Raw genomic sequence first — 25,649 nt, 5'->3', positions numbered from 1 at the left:
GGTGTGTAAAGGAAACAGGAGGAGGATCACATAATCGGTTTCAGATTTTCGCTCTTGGCCACGAGGATCAATAGCAGGGGTGGAGTCAGTACAGGGCTGGGCAGGCAGCTGGTGGACAGACGTCCCTGCAGAGGGATTGCTGTGGAAAGCTGTGATGGCTTCTGTGCCAGGCTGTGGTCTTGCAGTCTTTGTGGTAGTTCCCGTCAACATCCCACAGCGCGAGGACCCTCCCTTCGCGGCCTCCCCGCGCCCCCACCTGTCAGGGTTTCCTTAGCGCTGGGGACTCCGCGTGGGTTCCGACGACCTTCACAGCACGCGTCGTCTAGGAGGGGCACCGCCATCCTAATCACACTACAAAGTGACCTCGCAAGGAGCGCGGTGTGACACTGCAGGGCTGTTCGCTACCCTGCGGGAATGTGTCCGCAGGACGGTGGCTCCGTGACTTTCTCCCACACAGGGCTTCAAACCCCCCTTTAATGACGCTGCGGCGTTTCGTGTTTAACCACCCGCCAACGGAGCAGTTACAGGGTTTTCTCTTAAACAGCTTTATTGAGATGTAATTTAAATACCGTACAACTTATTCGTTTAAGGTACACAATGCAGTATTTTTTTACTATGTTCACAGATAAACATAATTGTCACAGCAGTCAATTTTACAACATGGACATCAGCTCAAAAAGAAAACGCACCTTTAGCAATCGCTCCCAGCCCCCACCCTCAGCCACCGGCAGCCTGCGCTCTGTCTCTCGACTCCCCCGTTCCGATATTTCACAGGAATGGAACCCCACGTGTGGCCCCCTGTGCCTGGCTTCCTTCATGTAGAATGATGTTTTCAAGGTTCATCCATGTTGTAGCGTGTATCAGTGCTTTATTCTTTTATATTTGTACACATCAATTATATGATCATGTATGTAGCAAAACAATAGTCCGCTGTATGGAAATACTGCATTTTGTTTATCCATTTATCTGTTGACGGATGTTTGGAGTAATTTTTCTTCTAGGCTGTCTCAGAAAACATGAACATGCTGCACTTCCTACACCCATGCGCACCGCAGGGGACCGGGCCAGCTCTGTGTAATTAACACTTGTCATGTGATGCCGGTCGGCTTGAGGACTCCTGATTTTATTTTATTTATTTATCTGAGACAGGGTCTCACTCTGTATCCTGGGCTGGAGTGCAGTGGCTTCATCACAGCTCACTGCAGCCTCCAGCTCCTGGGCTCAAGCGATCCTCCCGCCTCAGCCTCCCAAAGTGCTGGGATTACAGGCATGAGCCACTGCGCCCGGCCTGATTTTATTTTTGAAGCTCACATTCCGGCCGGCTGCACTGGGAGCCCCTCGGGGCATGTGTCCCCGGCTCCCCTGCAGTGTTTGGCGCAAGCTTGGGTGGGAATGAGGAGAATGGGGAGGAACCGAGGAACTAGAACTGGACGAGGCTTTGACCTCTGTCTGAACCAGAGAGATTCCTGACTCAAGTTTCCTGACATCTCAGGAAATGCACAGTCGTTTTTGGTATGGCATTGTAGAGTTCTCAGAATCACCTCTTACAGTTTTTTTAACAAAAAGCAACCTGCAGTGGCCAGGACTCCCGTCTAACGCACGACTGGTTCTGCAGGTTCAGCCGCACTGTGTGACATGTCTCAACTTCTTTCCTCTTCCTGATAAGGATCTCCCAGTCGCATCAGAACTTTGGGAATAAACCTTGTAACTTTGTGAACAATATGACCACAAGGTGTTTTTCTCTCCAGTAGCCTTTCTGTTACTTGTCAGAATTTTCTGTCGAGATCAGAAATTATCCTCTGGGCCATGGGTCTTTTAGAAATGCGAGGCTAATCATAATGTGTGTGCACATGAGCACGTGTGTGTGAATCGCTGCACCAAAGGAGAAAATCCCCAAACGTGGCAGGTGACGCCCTCCGCAGGGGCGTGCAGGGCGCAGTGGGACCCTCTGGTGGCAGCGGGTTCCTGGGAGGGCGGCCCTCAGACACCCCCGGCCCCTTCCCCAGGCTCCGGCCTGCGGCTGGCTTGGGAGGTGCAACTCGATCTCATCCACTCTCTCTCCGCTTGGTTCTGGTGAAGACAACCAAATTGCACTTTCTGGGCGGTGGACAAGGGTGGCCTGTGAGTTCCCAGGGGTCCCCCTCACGTCACCTGCCCCCGGGCCCAGCGTAGGGCCCGTGCCGACCCCCAAGGGAGTTTGCTACTTAAATTTTAGAGGTCAAGGCTGGATGAAGTTTTATTTGTTTGTTTTTTCATGTTTCACTCACATAGGAAGTGAGACTGATGCCTTGGTGTATAACAGACGAAGGGACTAGGATTTCCTTTGTTCAAAAAGTGCATGTTTTTTCCTCTGTCCTCCCTCACAGCATGTGCTAACACCCAGGCTGCTTGTGCTGTAGATGTGGGGAATGCGCTCATTTCCTGTGGCTTCTGCCACGAGCTGCCACACGCGGTGGCTGAGGCCGGCAGAAGCGCGTCTATGCCAGTGTGGGCAGGGCGGCTCCTTCCCAGCCCTGGGGGGAATCGCCAGGCCTCCTGCCAGCGTCAGGCAGCTCCGGCCGTCCTGGGTGCTCCTGGGCTGTGGCTGTGTCACCGCGGTCCCTGCCTTTATCACAGGGCGCTCTCCCATGTGTCTGTGTCTCTGCGTGGAATTTCCTCGTCCTGTACAGACACCAGTCATTGGAGCAGGGCTCAGCCTAAGCCAGGACTCCAGTTCAACCTGACTACATCGGCAAAGACCTGGTTGCCCAGTAAGGCCCCAGGCACTGGGGGTAGGACATGGAGATGTGTGTGTGTGTGTGTGTGTGTGTGTGTGTGTGTGTGTGTGTGTGTACATATACATATATATATATTTTTTTTTTTTGAGACAGGGTCTCACTCTGTCACCCCAGCTAGAGTGTCATGGCGTCGTCATAGCTCACTGCAACCTCCAACTCCTGGCCTCAAGTGATCCTCCCACCTCGGCCTGCCAGAGTGCTGTGATTACAGGCGTGAGCCACTGCATCCGGCCCATGGACATATATCTTTAGGAGATGCAGTTCAGCCCATAAGAGGGAGTGAAGTCTGGTGGGTGGCTCTGGAGTGTGGGGTTTGCAGCGCACAGGGCAGTGCAAGGGAGAACCAGGGAGGACCACAGACCTGTGCGTCCCCACCCTGCCTTGTCCTCCCTTTGACCTGCCACTGGCCCGGCCAGACGTGAGGCTATTTCATGTCCAGTTTGGAAATCTTTGATTTGACCCAGTGGAGTTTCTTTTGTCTCTAATAGAATGAATTCCTTGCAGAGAACCAGAACCACACCCTTCGGAGCCCGAGGACACCTCGCCTGGGTTTGGGACCTTGTGCCTGACACATACCTGGGCACGCTGGGCAGCTGTTTGTGAGGCCCTTTGAGCACTTCTTTGTCCTGTAAAGATCCAGTATATATTGCCCGACCCCAGTCAGGAGCAGGATTTGAAAGGCAGAGTTCCCTTAGGAAATGCGAGAAATACCCACTTTATTGAAAGAGAATTTTGAAAACTCTTTCAACACTAAAGACCAATGAATTCTGTCCCCTGATATCCTGTTCAGGCCGCCCCTCGGGGCCAGGGCACAGGACAAATGCTCAGCTTCCTTCAAGACCAGCCGGGGTGAGGGGAGTGTGGCCCGAGAAGAGTGGACAGAATGGAAAGGCGCCACCTCCTCGTGGCCTTAGCGCTGACAGCTTGTGACAGTGACAAGGGGAGACGCACTGCAGTTTGAGTAAACGTGTCACTTGGAAGCTGCACCCACTCAGCAGAGGATGCGTTGGCTAAAGAAATGCTTTAATTGCACGTGAATGAAAACTTTGCTTGAGTAAAAAAATAGAGTGCAGGGTGGGGTTGGTTTGAGTAAATTGCTTAATTTATAATGAATATTGTGCCATTGTTGGTGAGTAGCGAAATCTCATCTATATTTAGAAATAGTTTTAAATCTACATGTACAATTATGAAAATTATGGAAGTTTGTCTTTTCATGTTTTCCCTGAAAATTATTGTGGATAAAGAAGTAGGTTCTGGCATAAGTCACTCCTGCGTATTTAGGCTGATGGAAAGGAAAATTGGCACAAATAGTGTGGAGGAGCCATAATTGCTTGAAGTGCATTTAGACACCTGCAGGCAGAGTCCCAGTTTGGAATCAATTTGGACACATTTGGGCAACGACACGGTGGGAGGACCTGAGACCCGTCCTTGCACTGCATGTCTGAGTGCTCTCGACAGGAAGCTCTTGTTTCTCCACCTTGAAAATTACATCACCTTTGACACCTCATCTTGATTTTGCTTGTTTCGCTAGTAGACATTTTGCTTATCAGAAATGTTATTCATAAGGACATATTTTATATTCATGGAATAACAACGATATCAGGTCTCAAAAGCAAGCTTTTCTTTGGGCAGAAATTAGTCATTCAATTTCCCAGGCGAACACGCACTTCTGCACACCGGCGTGCACCACTGCAGGGAGGACAGATGTTTAATCATCAGTGTTGATACTGCGAAGACGGAGAAAAAGGCAGGATTTGGGTCCTGTGTGTCATCACTGTTCAGCCCCATCTGTGGCTGCTTCCAGGTGGATAAGCAGAGTGGACTCTGTCGCGTGGGGCCGGGTCTGCACAAGCCGGGGCAGAGGACGCAAAGTGTCTCCTCCCGATTGTGCTGTCCCAGCCTTCAAAACCAGCCTGGGGACGTGGCAGGGAGGTGGCTGCCACTGTATTGTCACCCTCCGCTCACTTAAAGCAAAGTGATTTGCTTCAAATACCCAGCTTTCACGGCATCTGAAATACCGTAATTTCTAGGACTCAGCATGGTTTTACCTGCCATTAAGAAGAAAAACAACTGCCAATTCTAGCTGGAAGATGTGATTTATTGATTGTGGTCAGAGAGGATTTATGAGCAGAAAAATGAAAGTGATGTATAGAAAACAGAAGTGAGGCTCAGAAGCAGCCGGATTGGCTGCAGGGCAGCGTTTGCCTTATTTGAACATGGTTTGAGCAGTTGGCCCTGCAGTTGGTGGAAACTCGTTGATTGGTACAAGAGTCAGTTACCGTCTGTTTACGCACAGACGACGGTACAGTGAACTGCATACATGCGGAGAAACCTTCGGGCCAAACTTACAGGGAGGAAGCCTTGGGCTAAACTTAATACTGATTACTTTGTAGTTAGTAAAGAATATGATTTGATATTGGCATAGAAGCCAGATGTAAAGTGAACATATATGACATGAATTCACAGCTTACGAAAGACCCTGTCTGGAAACTCTGTTGCAAGTTTTACTCTCCTCTAAAATTACATAGGTAGACATGAAAAATATGTGTATTAAGCGATCTTTGGCTCCCTCTGCTGAAACAGAAATGATCCATTTTAAACTATTTTCAAATAGCATAAAATTGAAAGGTCTTTTCAGCACTTGCAGGGTTTGAAGCATCGTGCAAGGTTGGAGGGATGGAAAGGTTTGTAAGGCAAGGTCCTCTTCTCAGAAAAGTTCACAGCGTAGGAGGGAGATGAATACACAGACGGGGTGTGTGTGACAGCCTCTGTACTAGGGTTGTGAGAATCTGCAGGGGACACACAGTTGCTGGGACCCTGGAGCCCTGGGGCAGCTGAGGCCGGAGTCCCCGAGGCCAGGACCCCGGCTGGCCGGAGGGTGCAGGGGAGGTGAGTGTGAGGAACACCCCGCGGGACGTGCCCAGATGCGCTAGGTGACCGCTGCTGTTTGTCCTCCAGAAGAGGCTGCCAGTGTTTATCCCAATTCCCAGAAAAGTCCCTGTTTCACCATGTCCCCAACAACACCGGAAATCAGGGTTTTTTTTTTAATTTTGTCAATATGTTAAAAAAAAATTCATTCTTGCTTTGCTTTGTATTTCTTCAATTACTAGTGAGTTTTAACATTGCTTATATTTTATTATCTACTATTAACAACTATTTTATGAAACTTTGCAGATCTCAGTCTGGAAAACACCAGGTTAGTTTATACAGTGGCCAACTGGCAACGTGAGCTTTGCTGACGTGCGTTGTCAAAGGACAGAATTGCAACAGATCTAAAGATCTTAGTTGGCTTTTATCTGCCATCCTAGAGTCGGGCAACACCGTGTTCTATACAAGAGGGTGAACACTCCCAGAGCCCAGCAGGGAAGGCCGGTTTTCTGGACAGAAGGGGCGGGGGAAGGAGAAACAGAACACACTGTGAGCAGGTGAACAGGGGGTCGCTTTGGAGGGACTGTCCGGGTGAAGGTTAAAGCAGACAGGACTTCCTTGTGCAGCCAGGATGCCTGTCTGGAAATGCGGCTGTTCTCTCCCTCCTGATTCCTGGGAGGGTCGTGAGGGAACTCCTGGTGTTGTCCTGGCGGCGGGAGCCCCTCCCTCTGGGGGCTGTGCCGGGCCCGGTGTGGGAGCTCCGTCCAGACCAGGCCTCCTGTCGATTTATTTAACATCCTGAAGGCAACTTCTCCCCTCTTCAATTCTATAAGTTAAATGATCAATGTCTCTTTTTATGTATAAGTAACACTGAACATCAATGAATTATGGAAACAATCTTATAGACGTTGGTTGCTGGAGACCTCGACCACTCATCCCCTCCTGTCTGGCTGGCAACGGGAGTGGAGACCCCGGTGACACACACATGCTCACATGCACACACATACGCACACATACATATGCACATGCAGCAGCACGCATGCTCACATGCACACACAGCAGTGCACACACGCTCACATGCACATATACATATGCACACACAGCACACATGCACACACATGGGGCAGCTTCCCAAAGGGGCTGTGCGGGGCCCTGCTGGTGTGAACTCAGAGGCCGGGCTCCTCTCCGGAAGTAAACAGCCCACAGTATGTAACTGAGTCACTCTAGGTCTGAGTCAGACTTTAGGTTGACATATTAGTCAAGACAGTTTTCCTTGCAACTGGCAAACGCAACTCAGATAACGAAAGCCGGTGGGGTTGGGGGGGTTACAGAGACAGAGAGTTTCCTGGCGTCTGCTGCAGACACAGCCCAGCGCAGGGACCCAGACGGACTTCAGGATCTGTAGCTCCATCTCTGCAACCCCAGGTGCTCGCACACCCGGCTGTGCCTCTCTGTGCGGCAGCCGCATCCACCGCGTGGGGTGTGCGGGGTGCACCGGGGTGCGTGGCCGTGCCGCTGTCCCACCAGGGCAGCAGCACCCCCAGAGGTCTGCTGGAGCGAGGGAGGAGGACCACACGCGCTGCAAGAGACAACCTGGAGCACAGCTGGGGCACGGGAGGAGTTTCCCACCTTTTCTATTTCAGTTTCCATTTCATTTGGCAAATAAACAAGGAGCAATTTCTGCTTGCCAGGCATGTTCTAAGCACTTTATAAGTGTTAACTTTAGTAATTCTCATTACAATCATGTCAAGCACCACTAGTAATTCCTCCCTTTTATAGTTAAGGAAACTGAGGCCCAGGGAAGCTAAGTGACTGTCCCGAGGTCACACAGCTAATAAGCAGCAAGCCAAGCCACACCTCCACCCCACTGAGCTGGCTCCAGAGTGAGTGGCCCGTGCGGCTGTGCGGCCCCCTCTCCAGAAGGAAGGAACGTGCGACGGAGACCATGCACATCCCATGGCCCTGGGTTATGACACCTAGGAAATGAGAGCTTGGTCTGCAAAAATGTATAAGGAAAAAAACGCATGGTAATTATTTTGTTGATAAAACACTTCATCCTAAGATAAGGGTTTTATTGTGTTTTTTTCCCTAGGATGCTGAAACTAACAGAGGAGACTCTGAAAAAAAGAGAAACCTCAGCGAACTTTCCCAAGCGGCCTCGGAAGACAGCGACGTGTTCGGTAGGTGACATACACTGGCCAACGTGGCCCCAGGTGGTGACGCTGTGTGTGCGCTCCTCTGGGGAAGCGTTTAATTTTATAACTGCGGGGGTGATCTGTGTGTCTGCTCTCTCCATTAACAAGGTAGACCGCGTAGAAATGCAGCAGTACAGCCCCTTCCTCACACCCCCCTGCAATCCCTCCTCCCCGCGTGACCCCCCCCCCCAGGAACCCCGCTGTTCCTGCCTGGCTTTGGTTTTTTTCTTTGATTTGCATGCCTTCTTTTACACACAGACACCTGACATTTCCCGGGTTTTTCCCTACTATGTGGTACTTCTCTTATGATCGATTTGTCCATTTGTGCGTGGGCTTTAGAAAGTGCTCATAAAATAGTCCTCATACAAAATGACTAATGAGGAAGTAGACCTGCACTGGTGACGCAGAAGGCATTGGGAAATAACTGCTGTCTGCAAAATTCTACTCTTCCGTGTTGCCGTTGTGAATATAAATGGCCTTTATATATTGCTATGGCTTGAATGCATCCCCCAAACTTCACGTGTTAGAAACTTGTTCCCAAGTTCATAGGTTGGTTGGAAGGGGGGCCTCTGGGAGGTAATTAGGATTAGCTAAGAGCATCAGAGTGGGCCCACGGTGGACGGGTGGCTTTCCAGTTGAGGAAGAGAGACCCGAGCCAGCACACCTGTCACGATGAGGCAGAAACCACACACGGGGTGGCTGTGCCCTTGGACTCGCAGCCTCCAGAACTGTAAGAAACAAATTTCTTTACTTTGTAAATTATGCAATCTCAGGCATTCAGCTGTAGCAACAGAAAACAAACTAAGACATATTGACCTTTATTCCTGCTTCCTGTGAGCGGGTGACTGTGGTCGCATTCGATTTTCACGCTGGTGAGGTGGGATCCGCTCTCTCTGTCACCACACTGGAGCCCAGTGGCCTGCCTGAGACCACATGGCCACACAGACACGCGAAGCAGCTCTGTCCTGTGTGCTCCTTTCTTCCCTCCACGTATTCCCAAAGTGAAGAGAACCAACAGGTGGTGTTAAATGTGCGCAGATCCTGAGAACCCACTGGCGTGTCAGAGGGAGGGGGGGCGGTTCTGGCAATGACATAAGCATCCTTGACCCAAGGGCAGCCCAGCCTGGCGGCTGTGGACATTCTGGGCAAGCGGCAAACATTCCCTGGCCGGTCTCTGCCTAGCTACGCAAAGATCTTTCTTAGTCCTCACGTGTTAGGCAGAGTAATCCACCTCAATTGTTTTTGTTCCTGATTAACTGGCTCTTTTTCAAACGTTCCTTCTTTTCTATAATTTCATCCTTCTTGAACAAACAATATAGCACTGCTGGTGCGGTCAGCAAATAGTCCCCAGGAGTCATCCTCGGCGTCTGCAGCTGATGCTTGATTCCAGTTGAGTCAGAAGCAGGGGCGGTGTGAGGCGTCTGCAGGTGACCAAGTCCTGCCTTCCTCTGGGGGAGCGAGGGCGGCCGGGAGGCCCCTGCTTCCCTCCAGTCCCCGGCAGGGCAGGTGCGGGGTCCCCGCTAAGCTCTGGGCGTCGGCTTCTGAGCTCCATAATGTCCCATCCCTAATCCTCCCTGGAAGCCACAGGAAAACGAAGCGAAACTGATCCCAGCTGTTAATCTTGACTGTATAATCTCGGAGAATGCGTGTGAGAATTCTTTTTAAATTATGATGTGCCACACACACATCACTCCAGATGACAGCAGCGGCTCCCCTCCACTTCATAGAAAGGCCTTTTCCTGATGGGAAAGTAAATTGCATGAGCATGTTAGGAAACCTGCCTTCCGTGTCCTGTGAGCACGCGAGCCGTGAGAGGCCAGGTACCGATAACCTTCGGGCTCCTAGTGACCCTTTTATCCGTGTGTCGCAAGAATGGGCAAAGCATGTGAAGAATATGGAGAAAGCCATCGTCCTCCAGCTGGCAATTTCTTAAGGACACACACCCAAGGTCTCTGTGAATGTCAGAAAACAGTGTGTACTTCAGCTGGTAAAAGAGTCCCGGCTCAAGGACTGGATTGGAGAATCGAAGTGAGGTCTGTGGCCCGGGGTGACCCTGGCCCAGGTGCCCGGTGTGGCTCACACACGGAGCTCACAGCCACCACGGACAACGGAGGCCAGGCAGATCCTGACACCCCGTCCCGAAGACACAGCCAGTCCTTGACTGAGCAGCACACTAACGTTTCGCTCACTTTTCATGCCTGGCACGAGGCCACCGAAGCATTGTCTAGATCTAGGCAATGACTCAGTAGAGCACGCTTTCCCATCTCACTCTGTCACCTTCTCTCACAGCGTGTGGTTCTGTCTCAGGACTGTTTTTCCCAGTCACACGAGGAGGAAGGAAACACTTTAAGGCAGAGAGGCCGGGAGAGCCCCGTGTTGTGTGGGCTTTGGGGAACCAGGCCGTTTTGTGCAGACGAGTGGCTGAGCCTCTCTGAACCACCCACATGCACTGCACACTCGGCCCTCACTCACATGGCTCCCGAACCAGGGCTGAGACAGGGCAGGTGATTCAAGTCTTCAATGTCCCTGCATGAGAATGACAAAGGAAAGGAGCCACCGAGAGAGGGCACCACTGCTCCTCAGGAACAGGCTTCTCAGAGGCAGAGGAAGGATGGGCCACTCCTGCCATTGCACCTGCCCTGGTTTCCTCCACAGGTGTCAGAGGTAAAAGCACAGCCCACCCGCCCCCATGCACGACGCATCCAGGGCTAAGCCCTGTGCATGTTGCAGACAAGGGCAAGATCCTGCAGGATCCATGGGGAAATCATCTTTTATAGACGCTGCTTTCAAGTAATATATGTATTTAATGGGTCCTTGTTAGTAACCTAAGCTATAAAACTATTAATACTTAAGGAGCAGTCATTTCTGATGTCAAATTCTTTTTCGGCCCCGCCAGCCCAGGAGCTAAGGGGCTGCCCGGGCACTTTCCGATGGGCAGCTCTCATTTGTGCCTACTCGGATGCAGCCAGCGTCCCTAAAACCACTGCCATGCAGCCTTTTCTGTGGTGCCAGCTTTAATGTACTGCTAATTGTGATTCTGTTGCTGCCTGCGGCCTTTTATTCATATCCAGACAAAGCACTAGATAATCAATTTTGTGTCAGAATGTCTTTGGGAATGGGTATAAATCATAGAAATAAAATCACAAGTTGAGAACGTGAAGAAATATTGGAAACCATCCTGTCTGACCCCTCATTTGATACTGAGCATGTGGCAGCTGGGATGGTTGGGACAGATGCTCAAAGGCTCGAGTGCTGTGGCCACAGAGGCAGGATTGGTGCCTGGAGCTTGTCCCCGAGGACCCCTGGGGCACAGGGCAGTTCTCAGTCTGTGTTTGACAGATTTGTTAAAACAGTCAGACACTGTCACATTTATGACTCCTCTGTGCATTTGAGTCTGTGGTCCCTAAGCCCCTGGCTGCAGACCAGTGTCGGTCTGTGGCCTGTTAGGAACCGGGCCGTGCATCCCTGCCTGAGCCCCGCCTCCCCCGCTCCCCTGTCCATGGAAAAATTGCAGGGGCTGCATGGCAGGGGGTGAGTGACAGGAGAGCCAGCGAGGCTCCACCTGTATTCACAGCCGCTCCCCTTCACTCACATCCCCGCCTGAGCTCTGCCTCCCGTCAGATCAGCAGCAGCATTAGACTCTCACAGGAGCAGGAACCCTACTGTACGCTGCGCATGGAGGGGTCCGGGTTGTGGTTCCTTATGAGAATCTAGTGCCTGGTGGTCTGAGGTGGAGCTGAGGCGGTGATGCTAGTGCTGGGGAGCGGCTGCAAATACAGATCATCGTTAGCAGAGAGGTCTGACTGCACAATGAATGTAATGTGCTTAATCATCCCCTCCACCCCTGTTCATGGAAAAATTGTCTTCCATGAAACCTGTCCCTGGTGCACAAAGGTTGGGGACAGCCCGTTTAAGTGAACCCTCGTGACACTTTGTATCACTGAGAACCTAAACACGCCTTTGGGCAGTTGCAGGGCTAGGTCGCAGTACCCAGGCAGCCCGCCAGGGGGCGAGCTTCCTCCCCGTGGCAGAGCGGATTCGGAGTCCAGCCCTGCGGCTCCCGGTGCTCAGCGCTCGGTTCCACGGGGCGGCCTCTGCCGCGGCTGCTGCACAAACCTCCTGGCCCCCGGGAGTTACTGTGTCGCCTGGGCAAGGCCGTACCGCCTCGCGGTTAGAGCGTGGACGCGGGACTCTGGGCGAGGCGCCCGGCCCCTGTGTAGACGGGTCGCCGCGGAGGGTCTGCGAGCACCGGGCGAGCTGTGGGGGTCCCGGGGGCGGCAGGGTGGAGGTGGGCCGGCGCCATGGGCCACCTGTGTCAGGTAACTGGCGCTCGCTGGGTCAGGGCCCGGCCCTCCCGCAGAGCCGGGAGCTGGGGCCCTGCCTGCCCCCATGTCCATCTCGAGGCCTTGGTTCCCGGGTCGTCGAGGAAGCGAGTCAGGGAAACTCATCCAAGGTCTGGCACAGCACGGGGCAGGGTGAGGCTGCCGGCCAGCGGCCAGTGCCTGCCTCGGCTTTAGCGCAGGGCCTGGCGCCCGCAGGCCCTGTGAGCCCCGAGGACACTGGGCTGGGTGCAGGACAGCTGCCACCGTGGGCTCCCGAGGACACTGGGCCGGGTGCAGGACAGCTGTCACCGTGGGCTCCCGGAGCTTTGCAGACTCAGGCCTGGGTGCGTGGGGCCGCTGATACCTGGAACTGCAATGCCGGGCCTCACGGAAGGCCGGTGCTGTTGGGGACACACTCCAGGGCCACCGGCCCTTGCTACGCGTGGTGGGGGGGCTCACTTGGGAGACTGACCCGCGCCCACCCCGCAGCTCCACGCCCGACCCCTGAACTTTCATTGACCCAGTTCCCATCCCCACCGACTTCCTCAGCCGACGGCTCAACCTGACACCTTCCTGCATGAGCCGATGACAGGTGTTGGCAGCCACAGGGCCTCGCAGCACGAGTGCGAATTTGGGCCCTTTGAAACTGCCAGGAAGGGACAGTAAAAATAAAAAGAAGAAACTTTCTGGCACCTACGAAGATTAGTCCCACATGAAGCATGGTCTGGCCGCGATGGGAGGCACGTCAGGGTGTCGAGTGCCGAGAACATCTGTAACAAGAGGAGTCAGGCCGGGCTGGGCGCCGGGGACAGGCGCAGTCGGCATTGTCAGTAATGTTGTTGACATTTTCACATCCAGAGAAAAGGGAATGTGTGACGACTGGCCTGCAACACCGCGGTCCCAGGCAGGCTCCGCGAGGAAGGACTTTATCTTAGAGTCTGTGTGATTTTGAATAAGACTATGGGCTTTGATGAAAGAGGGTCTTTGGACGGGGTTAGTGGCTCTACCGTGGACCCAGTCAAGCCCCAGCTCCCTGGCTGGTGTTCCGGGCCCTTCACCGTCTCACCCCGTTGGGTTTTTTGTCCTGCCGCTGTCCTGCCTCCCAGGCAGGGTGTGGACAGCTGGTTAAATGCCAGCCTCTGCCTCCCCCGGCAGCTGGGCTCTGCCTTCCCGGCAAGGCTGTCTGCAGGTGGCCGGCGGGACGCAGGCTGGTAAATAGCTTGTTGGCCCCGCACAGATGGGACAGGCCGATGAGACACTGAGCTCCCTCCCCTCCCGCACCGTCCCCTCCCCAGGGCTCCCTCTGCTGCCTCCACTAGGGCCCTCAGGGCTTGTGTGGGGTCACAGAGACGGAGGTCCCCGCAGGGCCCATCTGCCTCAGGTTATCTGCCATGAGTGACGGGCACAAAAATGAACCTGCAAACCCAAAGGACGTCCCTTTGGAAAGCGCTCGGGCTGCCCAGCCCGGATCCCGCTGGCTCTGCCACGGGTCAGCTGGGCTTTGCGCTTCTCCACCTCTGAGAGGCCCCGGGGACAGCGAACAGCGTGGCTTTGCCAGGAGCCACTGCTGGGGGGGGGCGTGTCCTGCCCCACTAGGACAGCAAGTGTCCTGCCCGTCCCACCTCCCCGGTGGCAGAACTCTGCATTCCCTTCCGGGCCCCTGCGGAGGCGCAGAGAGCAGTTTTAAGGGGGGACCGACGCAAGCCCAGAGCCACGTTAGGGGGCCTTGTGGAGAGGGGGCTCCACTCGTTGTAAATCCCCTTCCACAATGAGTGAAGATGATTCTTAATTAATTTAAGGTTTCATTATCGGCGTTTAAACTGTGCTGTTCTCTTGGATTTCTTCCTCCAGTTGTACAGTATTCAGCCGTATCACTGCCCAAAGAATTTTTTGTGGGTCTTGAATCCATCTGTCATATTTCAGTAGAAAATTGTCTGAGTGTATAAACACCCACCTTACAAATTAACTTTCCTAATGCAAATGATTAATATGTTGTTAGAAATACATTGACAAAAGAGTTTTGGAGGGTTGTTTTTTTTTTTTTTTTTTTTGGTTTTGAGCTTTTTTGTTTCTTTCCAGTTGTATTGATGTATAAAAACTTTATAATTTATAATTTTTCACCTATGTTATCAAACTTCCTATATGTTCAATAAGTGTTGGTAGCCGGTGAGCAAACAGAGTTGGCAGTGGCCAGGGGTGTCAGGCGTCCAGGCTCCAGACCGGGGCTTGGCCCTGCCCGCGGGAGCGTCCGGCATCTCAGCCAGGCTTTGCTCTGCCTCGCGAAAGCAGGCGTCTCTGCAGCGAGAGCTTGTCCTTCAGTAACGCTAATCTCTGAGTAGAGCTGTAGCATTGCCCGTGCACAGCAGCCGGCCCTCGGACAGACGTTCTCTGAGCAGGCCTCGCTCAGCTGTCTTCAGTGACCTTTCAAAATTGTGTTGTGTTCAGCTTGAAGTGACGTGTGGTTTCATTTGTTTAGCTCCTGAGTGGAGGGACGCGAGGGGTGAGGGGCCCACGTCTTTGCCTCCACGCAGGGTCCTGGCGTCCGGCTGTCGGGGCCCATCCTGTTCCCCTGCTCGGGGTCTGGGAGCAGCTGTGACACCGCGGAGCTGCAGGGACTCGTGTGGGGACTGGGGAAAGGGGCGTGAGCCTCCCTTCATCCTTCTTCTCTTTTCAAAACCCCAGCAGCTACTATAAAACCTTAATTATTCCGACCAAGCTTCTAGAACCGCTGAGTTTGCAGAAATGCCTGTTTGCCAAGTCGCCAGGAGTGTCTGGAAAGACACTTGCAGCAGTCGCTGGTGTTGAAACGGCTTCGAAATGAGCCGATTTCCTTACCGTGCCTCACTGTCTACACCAGGGCTTGCTGGCTACGGTCCATCTGAAAACAACACGGAAGCAAAGCACCACCTTATTCAAAGAAAGAACGGGTGTTTTACCCTGAAAGATAGCGGCCCGTCCACAGATGCAGAAAACAATGACAAAGTTGAAGGAAGAAAACCAAACCCAGTCACAGTTCCTCCGTCCCAGACAGGCAGAGCAGTAGCAGGTGGCGCCAGCCTGGGAGGGAACCTCTGCGACCTGCCTCCCGGGCCGGTGAGTGGGTTTTGGGACGCAGGTTCCAGAATGTTTACTTCTGCGTGGCCCCACCCTGGTGTTTTATCACCCTGCTGAGGCCGCTTCCTCCCAGGGTGTGCGGCGTGGGGGGTGGGCGCTGGTCCCCACCGGGCAGGACAGGACTCGTTCACCCCACAGGGCCTGTCCCACCCCAGCTCAGAGACGTGTGTCCCCGTTGCTGCTGATTTTCGCTGGGTCGAGGGGAATGGCACCGCCGCCTCTGTCCTCCCCAGCAACATGCAGTGGGAACACGCGGGGCCCTGTCCAGAAATGAGGCGTGTTGTCCACGTCTCTTTGCTAAGAGCAGTGATCTCTGACTGGACCGAGGACCTCCTCTCGCACTGCGGGGGTCCAAGCCCATCAGCCCACCTGGATTATCTTGGGAGCCCCAGCGGGTCCCCAAGTCCCTCCCGATCCACCTGTCTGTTCTCCACGTGAGCTGAGCACGGGGTCCCTGCTCAGAGCTCCCACCCTCGCCCAGGCCTCTCTGACCGCGTCCCACGCCCATCCCGCCCTCCCCACACCCCCAGCCTCCTGGTTGCTGCCCCCTTGTGCAAATGCTACAGACAGTCAAGCGAGACATCTCCAGAGCGGGTGGGTGAGCTCTGGGCGCACTCCCGTTTCCCCGCGTTTTCCACAGCGTCACGGGTGGGAACGGGTTGAGAGAACGCAGCACCCACAGGCCCAGTGGCCCCGAGGGCCGGGCTTGGCGAGAGGGGGTCCTGCTGTGTGGAGGGGGGGCTCGGGCCTGGTCGCAGAGCACTTCCCGCAGGGGCCACGATCCCAGGACCAGAAGACGGCCCAGCGGGGCCCACTCCAGGTGGGAACGTGGGTGGGCGTGGACGGGGGTCAGCGGTCCTCCCACTGTGAGCACCGGGCAGTCACGGCCACCTGAGCTCAGGGTCGGTCCCCCTGTGCACTCACCCCTGACTGGCCCCGGCCTTCAAAAATAAAATGTGCTGCTTAGGGTCACTCAGGGTCGTCCGTGCCACAATGGGACAGCTGAGAGGGTTTTGGAACAAAGAGGGCACACAAGCCTTACAGTGGCACAAACAGCAGATGTGATGGCTCTGGCCAGTGTGATGGCCGCGCGGCCCGGCCTAAGACCAGCGAGCTCAGAGCCCTCCCTGCTCACGGCGCCCGGCCCCGGGTCCGATGCCTCTGTCTCACCCGCTGCAACGCTCTCGGACAGCCGCTTCGACAGCGCCTGCACTTGGTTTCCGTGAGAAAGAGTCAACTATTTCAGATTTCCACCTCGCACCCTGCACGGCCCGTTAGACTTGGGAGCTCCAGTGTGAGGCCCGGGATGACCCTGGCTCCTCCTGCTCCTACTGGACCAACTGAGGCAGGACCCCCTCAGGAGGCACCATCTCCAGTAGAGCAGCACCCACTTGCAGGCACCCACACGCACCCACACGCACCCACGCGTGCTCACACTCACCCACACGTGCTCACACTCACCCACATGTACCCACACACACTCGCACCCACAAGCACCCACACGTGCTCACACTCACCCACACCTGCCCACACACACCCACACCCACACATGCTCACACGCACCCACATGTGCTCACACGCACCCACACATACCCACACGTGCCCACATGTGCTCACACCCACACATGCTCACACACACCCACACGTGCTCACACGTGCTCACACGCACCCACACGTGCTCACATGCACCCACACGCACCCACACGTGCTCACACGCACCCACACCCACCCACATGTGCTCACACGCACCCACAGGCACCCACACGTGCTCATACTCACCCACATGCGCCCACAGGTGCTCACATGCACCCACACACACCCACAGGTGCTCACAAGCACCCACACGTGCCCACACGCACCCACATGTGCTCACACGTACCCACACACACCCACACGTGCCCACACGCACCCACACACACCCACAGGCACCCAGAAGGGGCCGGCGGAGGTGGCAGACGTGCAGGACATTGAGCAGGACAAAGCTCTGGGAGGGGGAGAGGACCTGGAGCCGGAGGGACAACGGCAAGAGGGGTTCGAACCCCGTCTCGGGAGTCCCATCCTGCCTGGCAGTGGCCGAGCACAGAGGGCCTGTCACAGCTCTCGGAGGACGGGCCACAGTGCGCAGCGAGGTGGCCAACGTCCAGGAGGAGGCTGTGGGGCCCGGGCACAGGGGAGACGGGAGCCAGGAGAGAGGCCACCGGCCGGGGGCTGGGAGGTGGCTGTGGGAGCTGGGGGTCCGGGGCCAGTGCGGCCAGCCTGTGCTGCCCTCGCCACGCGGAGCCACCCTCCCAGGGCCTAGCCTGGCACAGTTACAGGCTGCTGTCCGCCCCGTCAGCCTCCGCGGGTCACTGGGCATCGGCCCTGGGCCGGCGCGGCACTGGGCGCTGCAGCGTCCGCAGCTGCCGGGGAATAGGCTCCTCTGCTGCGGCTTCGCACGCCGGTGCTCACGGGTGGGCTCGAGTGCTGAAGTCGCTGCTCTGAGCCGTGGACGGTGTGGGGTGTGTCACTGGGCATTTGGAGGTCAGCCCAGGGTGCCGGCCCGATGGCGGGGGAGGTGGCCAGCTGGAGGAACTCACATCCCCTGAGAGAGGGGGCTGCCCGGCTCGGGGAGGTGGTGGGGAGCCGGGAATCAAAGATGCAGAAACAGGGACATCGTGATATGGGAGGGGGCACCCGCCTGGGGGGGTCTGGGCGGAGCGGGCCGGGCAGAGTGGCCAGGACGCAGTCTGCTGGGGCCTTGACGGCTGGCGGGCCGAGCGTGGCATCCCTGCCCCGGGTGTTGGCGTGTGCGCAGCGCACAGGGAAGCCGTGTTTTAAACCCGCAGAGATGGTCAGCACCCTTTCCTGCTTGCCGTGGGTCTGTGAGGCTCTTACCATCACACCACGACACCACTCGGTCCACTGGAGCGTGTGGGCTATTCACAGAGATTGAAAGCTTTATCCCAGTAAAGCCATTTGCAATGATCACATTTTATACCCTACACTGGACGTCTGTGGAGGTCCAGGCTAGAGGGCCCTGGCCAGCCCCCCAGCCCTGCCATGCCCGTCCTGGCAGGAGCACTGCAGAGACACCGCCTGGCACAGAACCACCCAGAAACAGAGTCACCGAGTTACATCTGCAGAGACCATAGTAACCAGGACCCCTTGGAAGTGACCCCCGGCTTATAGGACTCTATGCCAAATTGTCCCTGTGATACAGATAGAAAATGTTACAGTCAGATTTAAAGAGAGCAATTTCATTTCAATTTTGAAGAGCTGTTGTATAAATTTATTTTCATGACATTGAAATGCCGAATTTCTATAATACTTTTGGTAATTTATTCAAGATTCTGGCAACAAAAGGTAAAAATGGATTCTTATAAGTACCTATTGGGATTAAGTTAGAATTCTCATAAATAAACCTTAAAAAGTATTTAGCTCCACTAGATGAGTGGATAGGAAATGTTTCAATGTCTTCATTCTGACATCAGCCCAACACGATGTAAATGTTGTCCGATTATTTGATCATCATGGATTGTCTCAAAATGTTTTCCAAAAGAGGGAAAAAAACTTTTGAAACATTAGTATGCATTCTTTACTAAAACAGTTTGTACCTCAAAGTGGTGTTGGCAGCAGATAAATCGAGCGCATTTACCTGGGGCAATTTATAAACGAGATCTTGGAATGTCTTCCTCATTCCCATTTATCTAATTGTGACGCGTCACCGTCTCTTAATCTGGAAAGCCGTGTGTTATTGTATGAGCGTTTTTTAAGTATTTTCCCTAATATTTCTTCACTTGGAGAGTTTGAGTTTTCCTTATCCTTAAAAAGCAGTAGCTAACACTGGCTGGCACCGGGCTGGCCCCGCGCAGGCACTTCCTCGATGCCGGAGCGCGGTCTCTGAAAAGCTGCCATTGTGCGAAGCCCATCGCGCTGTGCTAGACATTTGACACCATTGTTCCTGGGCAGCCAGGGACAGTAAGTGCCACAGATCTGCAACTGTCCCCAAGAAAAGACCTAAAAATAACTCTCTCATTTACCAAAACGCCCGATCGTAAATGTATCTGTTATTTTTTACATTGTAAGCCACGGGCCACGCCTATTGCTGCAGAACAGAGTGATTATAAATGGCTACAGTTTCTGACTAGTTTTCTCAGGCCATAAATTATATGAATGTTTACAAAATAATGTAAATGTTTTTAGAGGTGTGAAAGTTAAACTTATTTAACTTTAGTTAAACTTATTTAACTAACAAGATACGACATTTTGCCTGAGAGCAAGATGCCAATCAAACCGAGTGCAGTTGTGGACTCGAGCTCCCTCTCCCTTCCAGGATGGCAGGTGCCAGAGCAAGGTGCCCAGTGCCAAGGGCCACATCATTGGGAGATGAGGGACACGGTTTTTACAACACGTGCCTTTGGCTGAGGGGCTAAGACAGGATACCACCTTCTGCACCCCTCCCCAGTTTAACCTGGAACAATTGGATGTTCCGTACTCAGCAAGCAAATCTCCAGAAAGGCTGTAGTGAGTGGTGTCATTTCCACTTGATTACGAACTCGTGGCTTTTCTTCGTGGCTGCCCTGGTTGCTCCAGGTTTGACTTGTTCCTTACGACGCTGTGATTCCTAGAAATTCCACTGCCTTTTGCTGGTTGCAAATAGATCATGCAGGCTCTGTTGCAATAATCTCATCTGGGTTCCGGCAAGTCTTTTATTGATCATGCTTCCCAAATAATCTTGTATTTGGTTATTTAGCAAACAAACTTTTTAGAATCAGAAGGGAGGAAGAAAAGAAAGATAACATGAGAAGCTTCTAAAATTCAGTTCTTAAATATGAGCCACCCTTACATGTCAAGGCAGAGGCAATCATTCATGTAACTGTGATTTTGTATAAATGATTAAAGTCGTCAATGGTCAGAGCGATCTGCCAACTCTAAGAACAGTAATAAAGTCAGGAGCCCTTCATACGCAGGCAGGTCAGTGACCCCAGCGTCACGACCCTCACCCAGCACTCCTGGGTGCTGCAAGTGTCACTCGTAGGACGCAGCGAAGGTGCCGCACCTTGACCCCTGTGCTTCCTTCCTGTCCCCTTTTTTGCTCTGGCTTCCAGCTTCCCTGATAGGTGGTCACTAACCCTGTTCTTCCTTCCCACGACTGTCCACAGCTTCCTCCTCCCCACCCGCTGTGGCAGCCCAGATCCTGCAGGGGGCGAGGAGGTGGCCCCTGGTCGCCTTCTGCAGATGTGCCGCCTTCTCTCCCCCCTTTTTGCTAAACCAAAATGTGGGGGCTGTGAGGGGCCTGTCGGGGGTGGGGCTGTCTGGGAGGCTGGGGCCATAGGAGGCTGGGAGGTCGGGGTGTTGCAGGGACCTGCGGGGAGGCTGGGGGGTCTGCCGGGGGCCTGCAGGGGGCCGGGGGGCCTTGGAGTCTGGGGGGCCACAGGAGGCACGCATTCGGATTTCTATGGCTGTGTAACAAATCACCACACACGTAGCCGCTTGAAACAAAACCCACTATGAGCTCAGCTCCTGCTGGGTGGAGGTCCCGGGCTCGACGGCTGTCCCTGCTCAGGGTCTCTGGGGCCGTTGGGGAGGGGCCAGCGGGTGGGCGCTCGTCAAAGGCTCCTGTAAGGAGTCCACTCTCGAGCTCATCGGGCCATCAGCAGAATTCCCCTCGGGGTGGCCTTAGGAGCAAGGGCCCTGTCCTTGCCGGTGCCAGCGGGAGTCACTGTCAGCTCTCCCTGTCGCTCTCGGCCCTGCACACCGTCCCACCATCCTCACACCTGCAGGGCCTGGAATCCTCCGGCCCAGAATCTCGCTGACGTCTGCTTCTGCTGCCTGCAGGGAAAACTCTGCCTTCGAAAGGGTCCTGTGGTTAGGTCAGACGTCCCTGAGAGTCTTTCTTTTGTCACATTATGTGGCAGTCATGAGAAATACCTCGTCATAGTCAGGCTCTACCTCACGCAAAGTGGGTGGGGAGTTATGCCAGGATGAGGCCTGTGGGATTATTCTTAGAATTGTGCCTGACACAAGGCACTACGCGGACACTGGATGGGTGGGAGGACGGACAGGTGGAAGGACAGATGGTGGGTGGCTGGTGGCTGGGTGGGACGTGGGTGGGTGGACGGGTGGGAGGCAGTCAGGTGGGTGGGAGGTAGATGGGTGGGAGGTGGGTGGGTAGATGGTGGAAAACATGTAGGATCTTATGCCTGTGCACAAGATGTTCCCAGATTAGTTTCATAAATATCATAATAATAGCAACGACCACAAAAGCCTCCCCCGAGCATTCGGGGCACAGGCCAAGGCTGCTGCACGACCCGCACCGCAAGCCCTTGTCCGAGCAGTGCCGTGAGGCAGCTCTGGCTGTGCCGCCAGCCTTGCGGTGAGGCCACCAAGCCTTAGAGAGATGGCACTCTGTGCTCAAGATCACACAGCAGGTGATGGCCCCGAGAATCCAGGTCAGCTGTGTGTAACTCCAGACCTTTGGTCTAAGCGTCCAAATTCCTCTTAATTCAACTAGTGTTTGTTGCGGCCCCGTTGTGTAAACTTGGCCAAGGGCTCGGAAACCGGTTCTCACTCACTCGCTGCCGCTGAAGAGCAATTTGAGCAGTGGCTGTGACGCCACGTTCCTGGAGGACGCCTTCCGACGCTCTGGGTCTGCTCCTGTGAGACTCACAGGGGCACATGGAACAGAACCACGTGGATCTCGGCTCTTTTATGAAAAGCCCCTATCTGGACACCAGCGGTGTCGGGAGCCGGGCGAGCAGCCCGCAGCCCCGTCGGGCGACGGGGAGACTGGCTCGGCGGGTGTGGCCCCCTGTGGTCCCCACCAGGCGTGGCCGAGCCAGAGGACCCAGTTCCCATCCTCTGCGCCCTCCCCCCGCACACCGGCTGCCTCTCCTGTGACCCCTGCCCCGCGGGGGGAGGGCCCCGGGGCTGAGCTATTTAGAGCAAATAAAAACTATATGTTCTGGGCACACAAAGGAGGCATTTGTGTAAGACGGGTGGGTTGATAAGACTCATCTGTGGAAAAGTTTTAAAGAAATCTCCGCGCGTAGCCTGGGGGGCGGCCACATGCCTCTCATAGATGCAGAATTTCTGCCATAGCAAATCCTCGTCCGCACCATGGGCCCTTCTGTTCCCTTTGCCCTCCTGGGTGACCCTGAGCACAGCGTGCCAGTGACACGAGTATCCCATAAACAAGGAGAGGCCTCTTCGGTCCTGGCCCACACTCCCAAATTCCATGGCTCTCTGCAGGCCACAGCCTCCTGCAGGACCCAGTGGTGCCCCAGCGCCCCGCCCTCCACCCCTGCTGCCGCTGTCCTAGCTCCAAGTGTCTGTCCGGGGACTGAGCACTAACAGTCCGTGGGGCCCCACCTGCCTTCACCTGCTGGACAGGAGCTGGGTGCTCGGCAAACGCCCTGGTTCGCACCGTGCAGAGCCCGCAGGCCCACGTCCCTGGGCAAGGCCACCTGCAGGCACACTCTGTGGCCAGTGCATGGCCCGTCCAGGCAGCCGAGGGGGGCAGGCGCTCGGGAGTGCTGACCGGACCCCGTCAGAGCTGGCGGGGCTGAGCCGTCAGCTGCCATCCCGAGGAAAGGGGCTGATGGTCCACAAACAGAGCCCGGAACATTCTTCCCTCTGTGCCTTCCCATGTGAACTGGGACACGTCCTTCTACCAGACACTGTGTATCAGCACACGCAGCGCTAAGGACCTCACTTAAACAGTGACCTGGAAACTGTGCTCAAATAGCGAGCCGTCCCCAAGAACCAGGATCTGGCTGCCTGTGCCTCCTGCCCTTGGCTGTCCCTTACATTGTCCTGAAACCTGAGCTTGAGGGGCATTGGGGACCGCACCTGCAGGAGGGAGCTGAGTTCCGAGTGGCTGACGCAGCAGGCTCGGCGCTGTGTGCTGTCTGCCAAGCTGCTTGGGTAAATCCTGCCACGGCTCCAAAGCATCTCCCCACCAACGGAAGCAAATTGAGAACGGAAATTTAGAAAGACACTGGAGGAAAATTGTATTGTCTTAGTTCAGTTTGCTGTTGGGAGTTTTTATGTGGCTTTTCCTGGGCTGTAGGAAACAGTGTCACCTTCTCTTGATTTTTTAAAATATAGGATCTCTTTTGCAATGGCTGAGGTATTGGATAACGTTTCTTTTGTTCTCTAAAACAGTCTCTGTATCACTTAAGAGTTTCTTGACCCTAAAGAACGGTGTCCTGACCTCAGGGTCCTGGCCCTGCCTGCTCTGAAGGACTGAGACCTGGGCGGCTCGTTCTCATTTTGCTGTGACAGCTGGTCCCGTAAGAGAAGGCTAGAAATAGGGTCAGTTACGGTCATCTAGATTGTACCGTGGCCTGGACAGCCTCAGTCGACTTGAAGATGCCGTCTGATGCAAAGGAATAGAAGAAAGGCATGAGTTTAAAAAGCACCAATTTAAAAATCACCAAATCAAAAACCAAATAATTAAAAATTTTCTCTGTATTGTGGATTCCACAATAATAGTTTCCTTAATCTATTCCATGCTACTGTTTTGAGTTAGCACCTAAAGATTAATTTGAACAATTATGGAAAATAACACATTTTGGTGTATTTGGATATATGGGTTCACTTTTGGAAGATGCTTCCCTAAAGTGACTGTGAGCTGGAAAACCACACTGTGAGTCATTTCAGAAACAGCCGTTCAGTTTTCAGTGTGACAGGGCCACACAGCTCCCGTGAATCCTGCCGTCCCGCGTTTAGGACCAAAGTCTCCGAAGCTCTGTGGCTGAGTGAGGACCTCCCTCGGCCCATGGCGTGGCTGCGCTGCTGGGTTTTCTCCACGCGTCCCCGTGTGGATAGAGCCCCGGCTCGAAGGCCAGGCACGGCGTTACGGCAGGATGGCAGAAATAGTGAAGGACGAGACCCCAATGTGCCACCAGCCGCTCACGAACCTTCTGACTGTGGCCTGAGCCTCCAGGATGCTGGTTTCCAGCCTCTCGGATTTCAACTTTATGAATCCCCAGCCGTGCGTAGGCAATCGTCTGGACTCTCGGCCCTAAAAAGACAACCAGGAAGGGCATTTGGGGTGGGCTCCTGGGACCCCTGAGATTGTGTCTGGGCACCCGCTAAAGGGAAGCCCGTGTTTGTGAGCCAGGAACGTTCTAGATCCTGGGTGAGAGGTCCCTGTGGTCAGGGCAGACCAGCCGGATCAGGTCAACTGTGACCTTACATGTGGATATGTGGTCGTTTTATGGGAACTTAAAATATTCACAACTAACCAAAACCGTGCTCTGGGCCGTAAACCTAACCAACTGTGCCACCGAAAACAATCGTTTTTAAAAGCGAGGTAAAAATGTGGAGCAAAGCAGGGAGTCTATTATTATAGTGATGTCCCAAAATGAATAAACTGATGTCATCTGACAAAATATCTGGTGGATGCCATGTAGGAAAATATATGCACAGAAAAACGGTGACCAGAAGCCTCTCTGTGGGGTTTCCGTGGTCTGTGGGGCAGTGAGAATTGTGAGTCCAACGTCTTGCAAGGGGTTTGGAACTTTTGCAAAGGGCTGGGAGTCAGACGTGAGTCTTGGAGCTGTTGGAGATCTGGGCCTTCCTAACACGGCCCCCAGCCCGGCCCCTGCCCGGGGGCGCCAGCCGGCTGGTCACCGCAGCCTCGGGCGGGCCTGGGGCAGCCTGTGTGGACAGAGGCGTCCTCTTTGCAGACAGGTTGAAGGTGACCCTGTAATGTAACTTTTATGACTCTAAATGTATCCCCGGCCGTTTGTCCTGAGACGATGCCCCTCCTATCCCGTCGATTCCAAAATTCTTTCTTTCATGAAATTACAGTGCTAGTACATGGTAGCTATTTCCTTTTTCTTAATGTCTTAGCTGGCAAAATAAAAATGTGAATTCCTGAGGTGGACAACAGAAAGGCCCACCATTTTTACCCCTAATTTTTACTACTTTACTGGTCCCTGAAGTCTGGGATTCCCCATTTACACGGGAACCGGGTGTACAAATAAAATCAGCCCACAGTGGTTCACGCTAGGCAAGGCTGAAACTCACATTCTTACAGTGTGCTGTTGGGAAAATCTCCAATTACTTGAGCAACGATCATTTTCATGGTTTCCTGTCTCATTTAAGATCTGCTTGGCTGCGGGTGTGAAATTTTATGAAACTTCCCTAGTGAAATTATATTCAGATGATCTCTCAGGTCTAATGTTTTGAGATCTCTAATCACAGGAGAAAACGTTAAATTAATTGTCATGACAAGGTGACAGTGTCACACCTTGTCCGTGGACGTGCCATGTGTTCCAGTTAAATTCGATGGTGTGACTTGCATTCGTGGAGAAGATGGTTTCTGTATTGAGTTGATTCTGGTTTGCTGAGCAGTACGTCACTCTCTGGATTATTAAATAAAT

General features: G+C 54.0%; 1 protein-coding gene across 9 annotated transcripts in view; it reads left to right on the top strand.

The window, feature by feature from the left end:
- The window catches only part of LOC123621771 (myelin basic protein), a 1,012,103-nt gene that overhangs the window by 946,475 nt on the left and 39,979 nt on the right, over positions 1-25,649 (top strand). For all 9 annotated transcript variants that reach the window (XM_045527684.1, XM_045527682.1, XM_045527683.1 and 6 more), the window contains exon 3: positions 7,738-7,825. In XM_045527684.1, the coding sequence (XP_045383640.1) occupies positions 7,738-7,825 (88 nt within the window). The remainder of the gene's footprint in view (positions 1-7,737; positions 7,826-25,649) is intronic.

This window comes from Lemur catta, chromosome 16 (genome assembly GCF_020740605.2).
Source record: "Lemur catta isolate mLemCat1 chromosome 16, mLemCat1.pri, whole genome shotgun sequence".
Classification (NCBI taxonomy): Eukaryota; Metazoa; Chordata; class Mammalia; order Primates; family Lemuridae; genus Lemur; species Lemur catta.
This window is presented reverse-complemented; position numbering and strand designations above follow the sequence as displayed.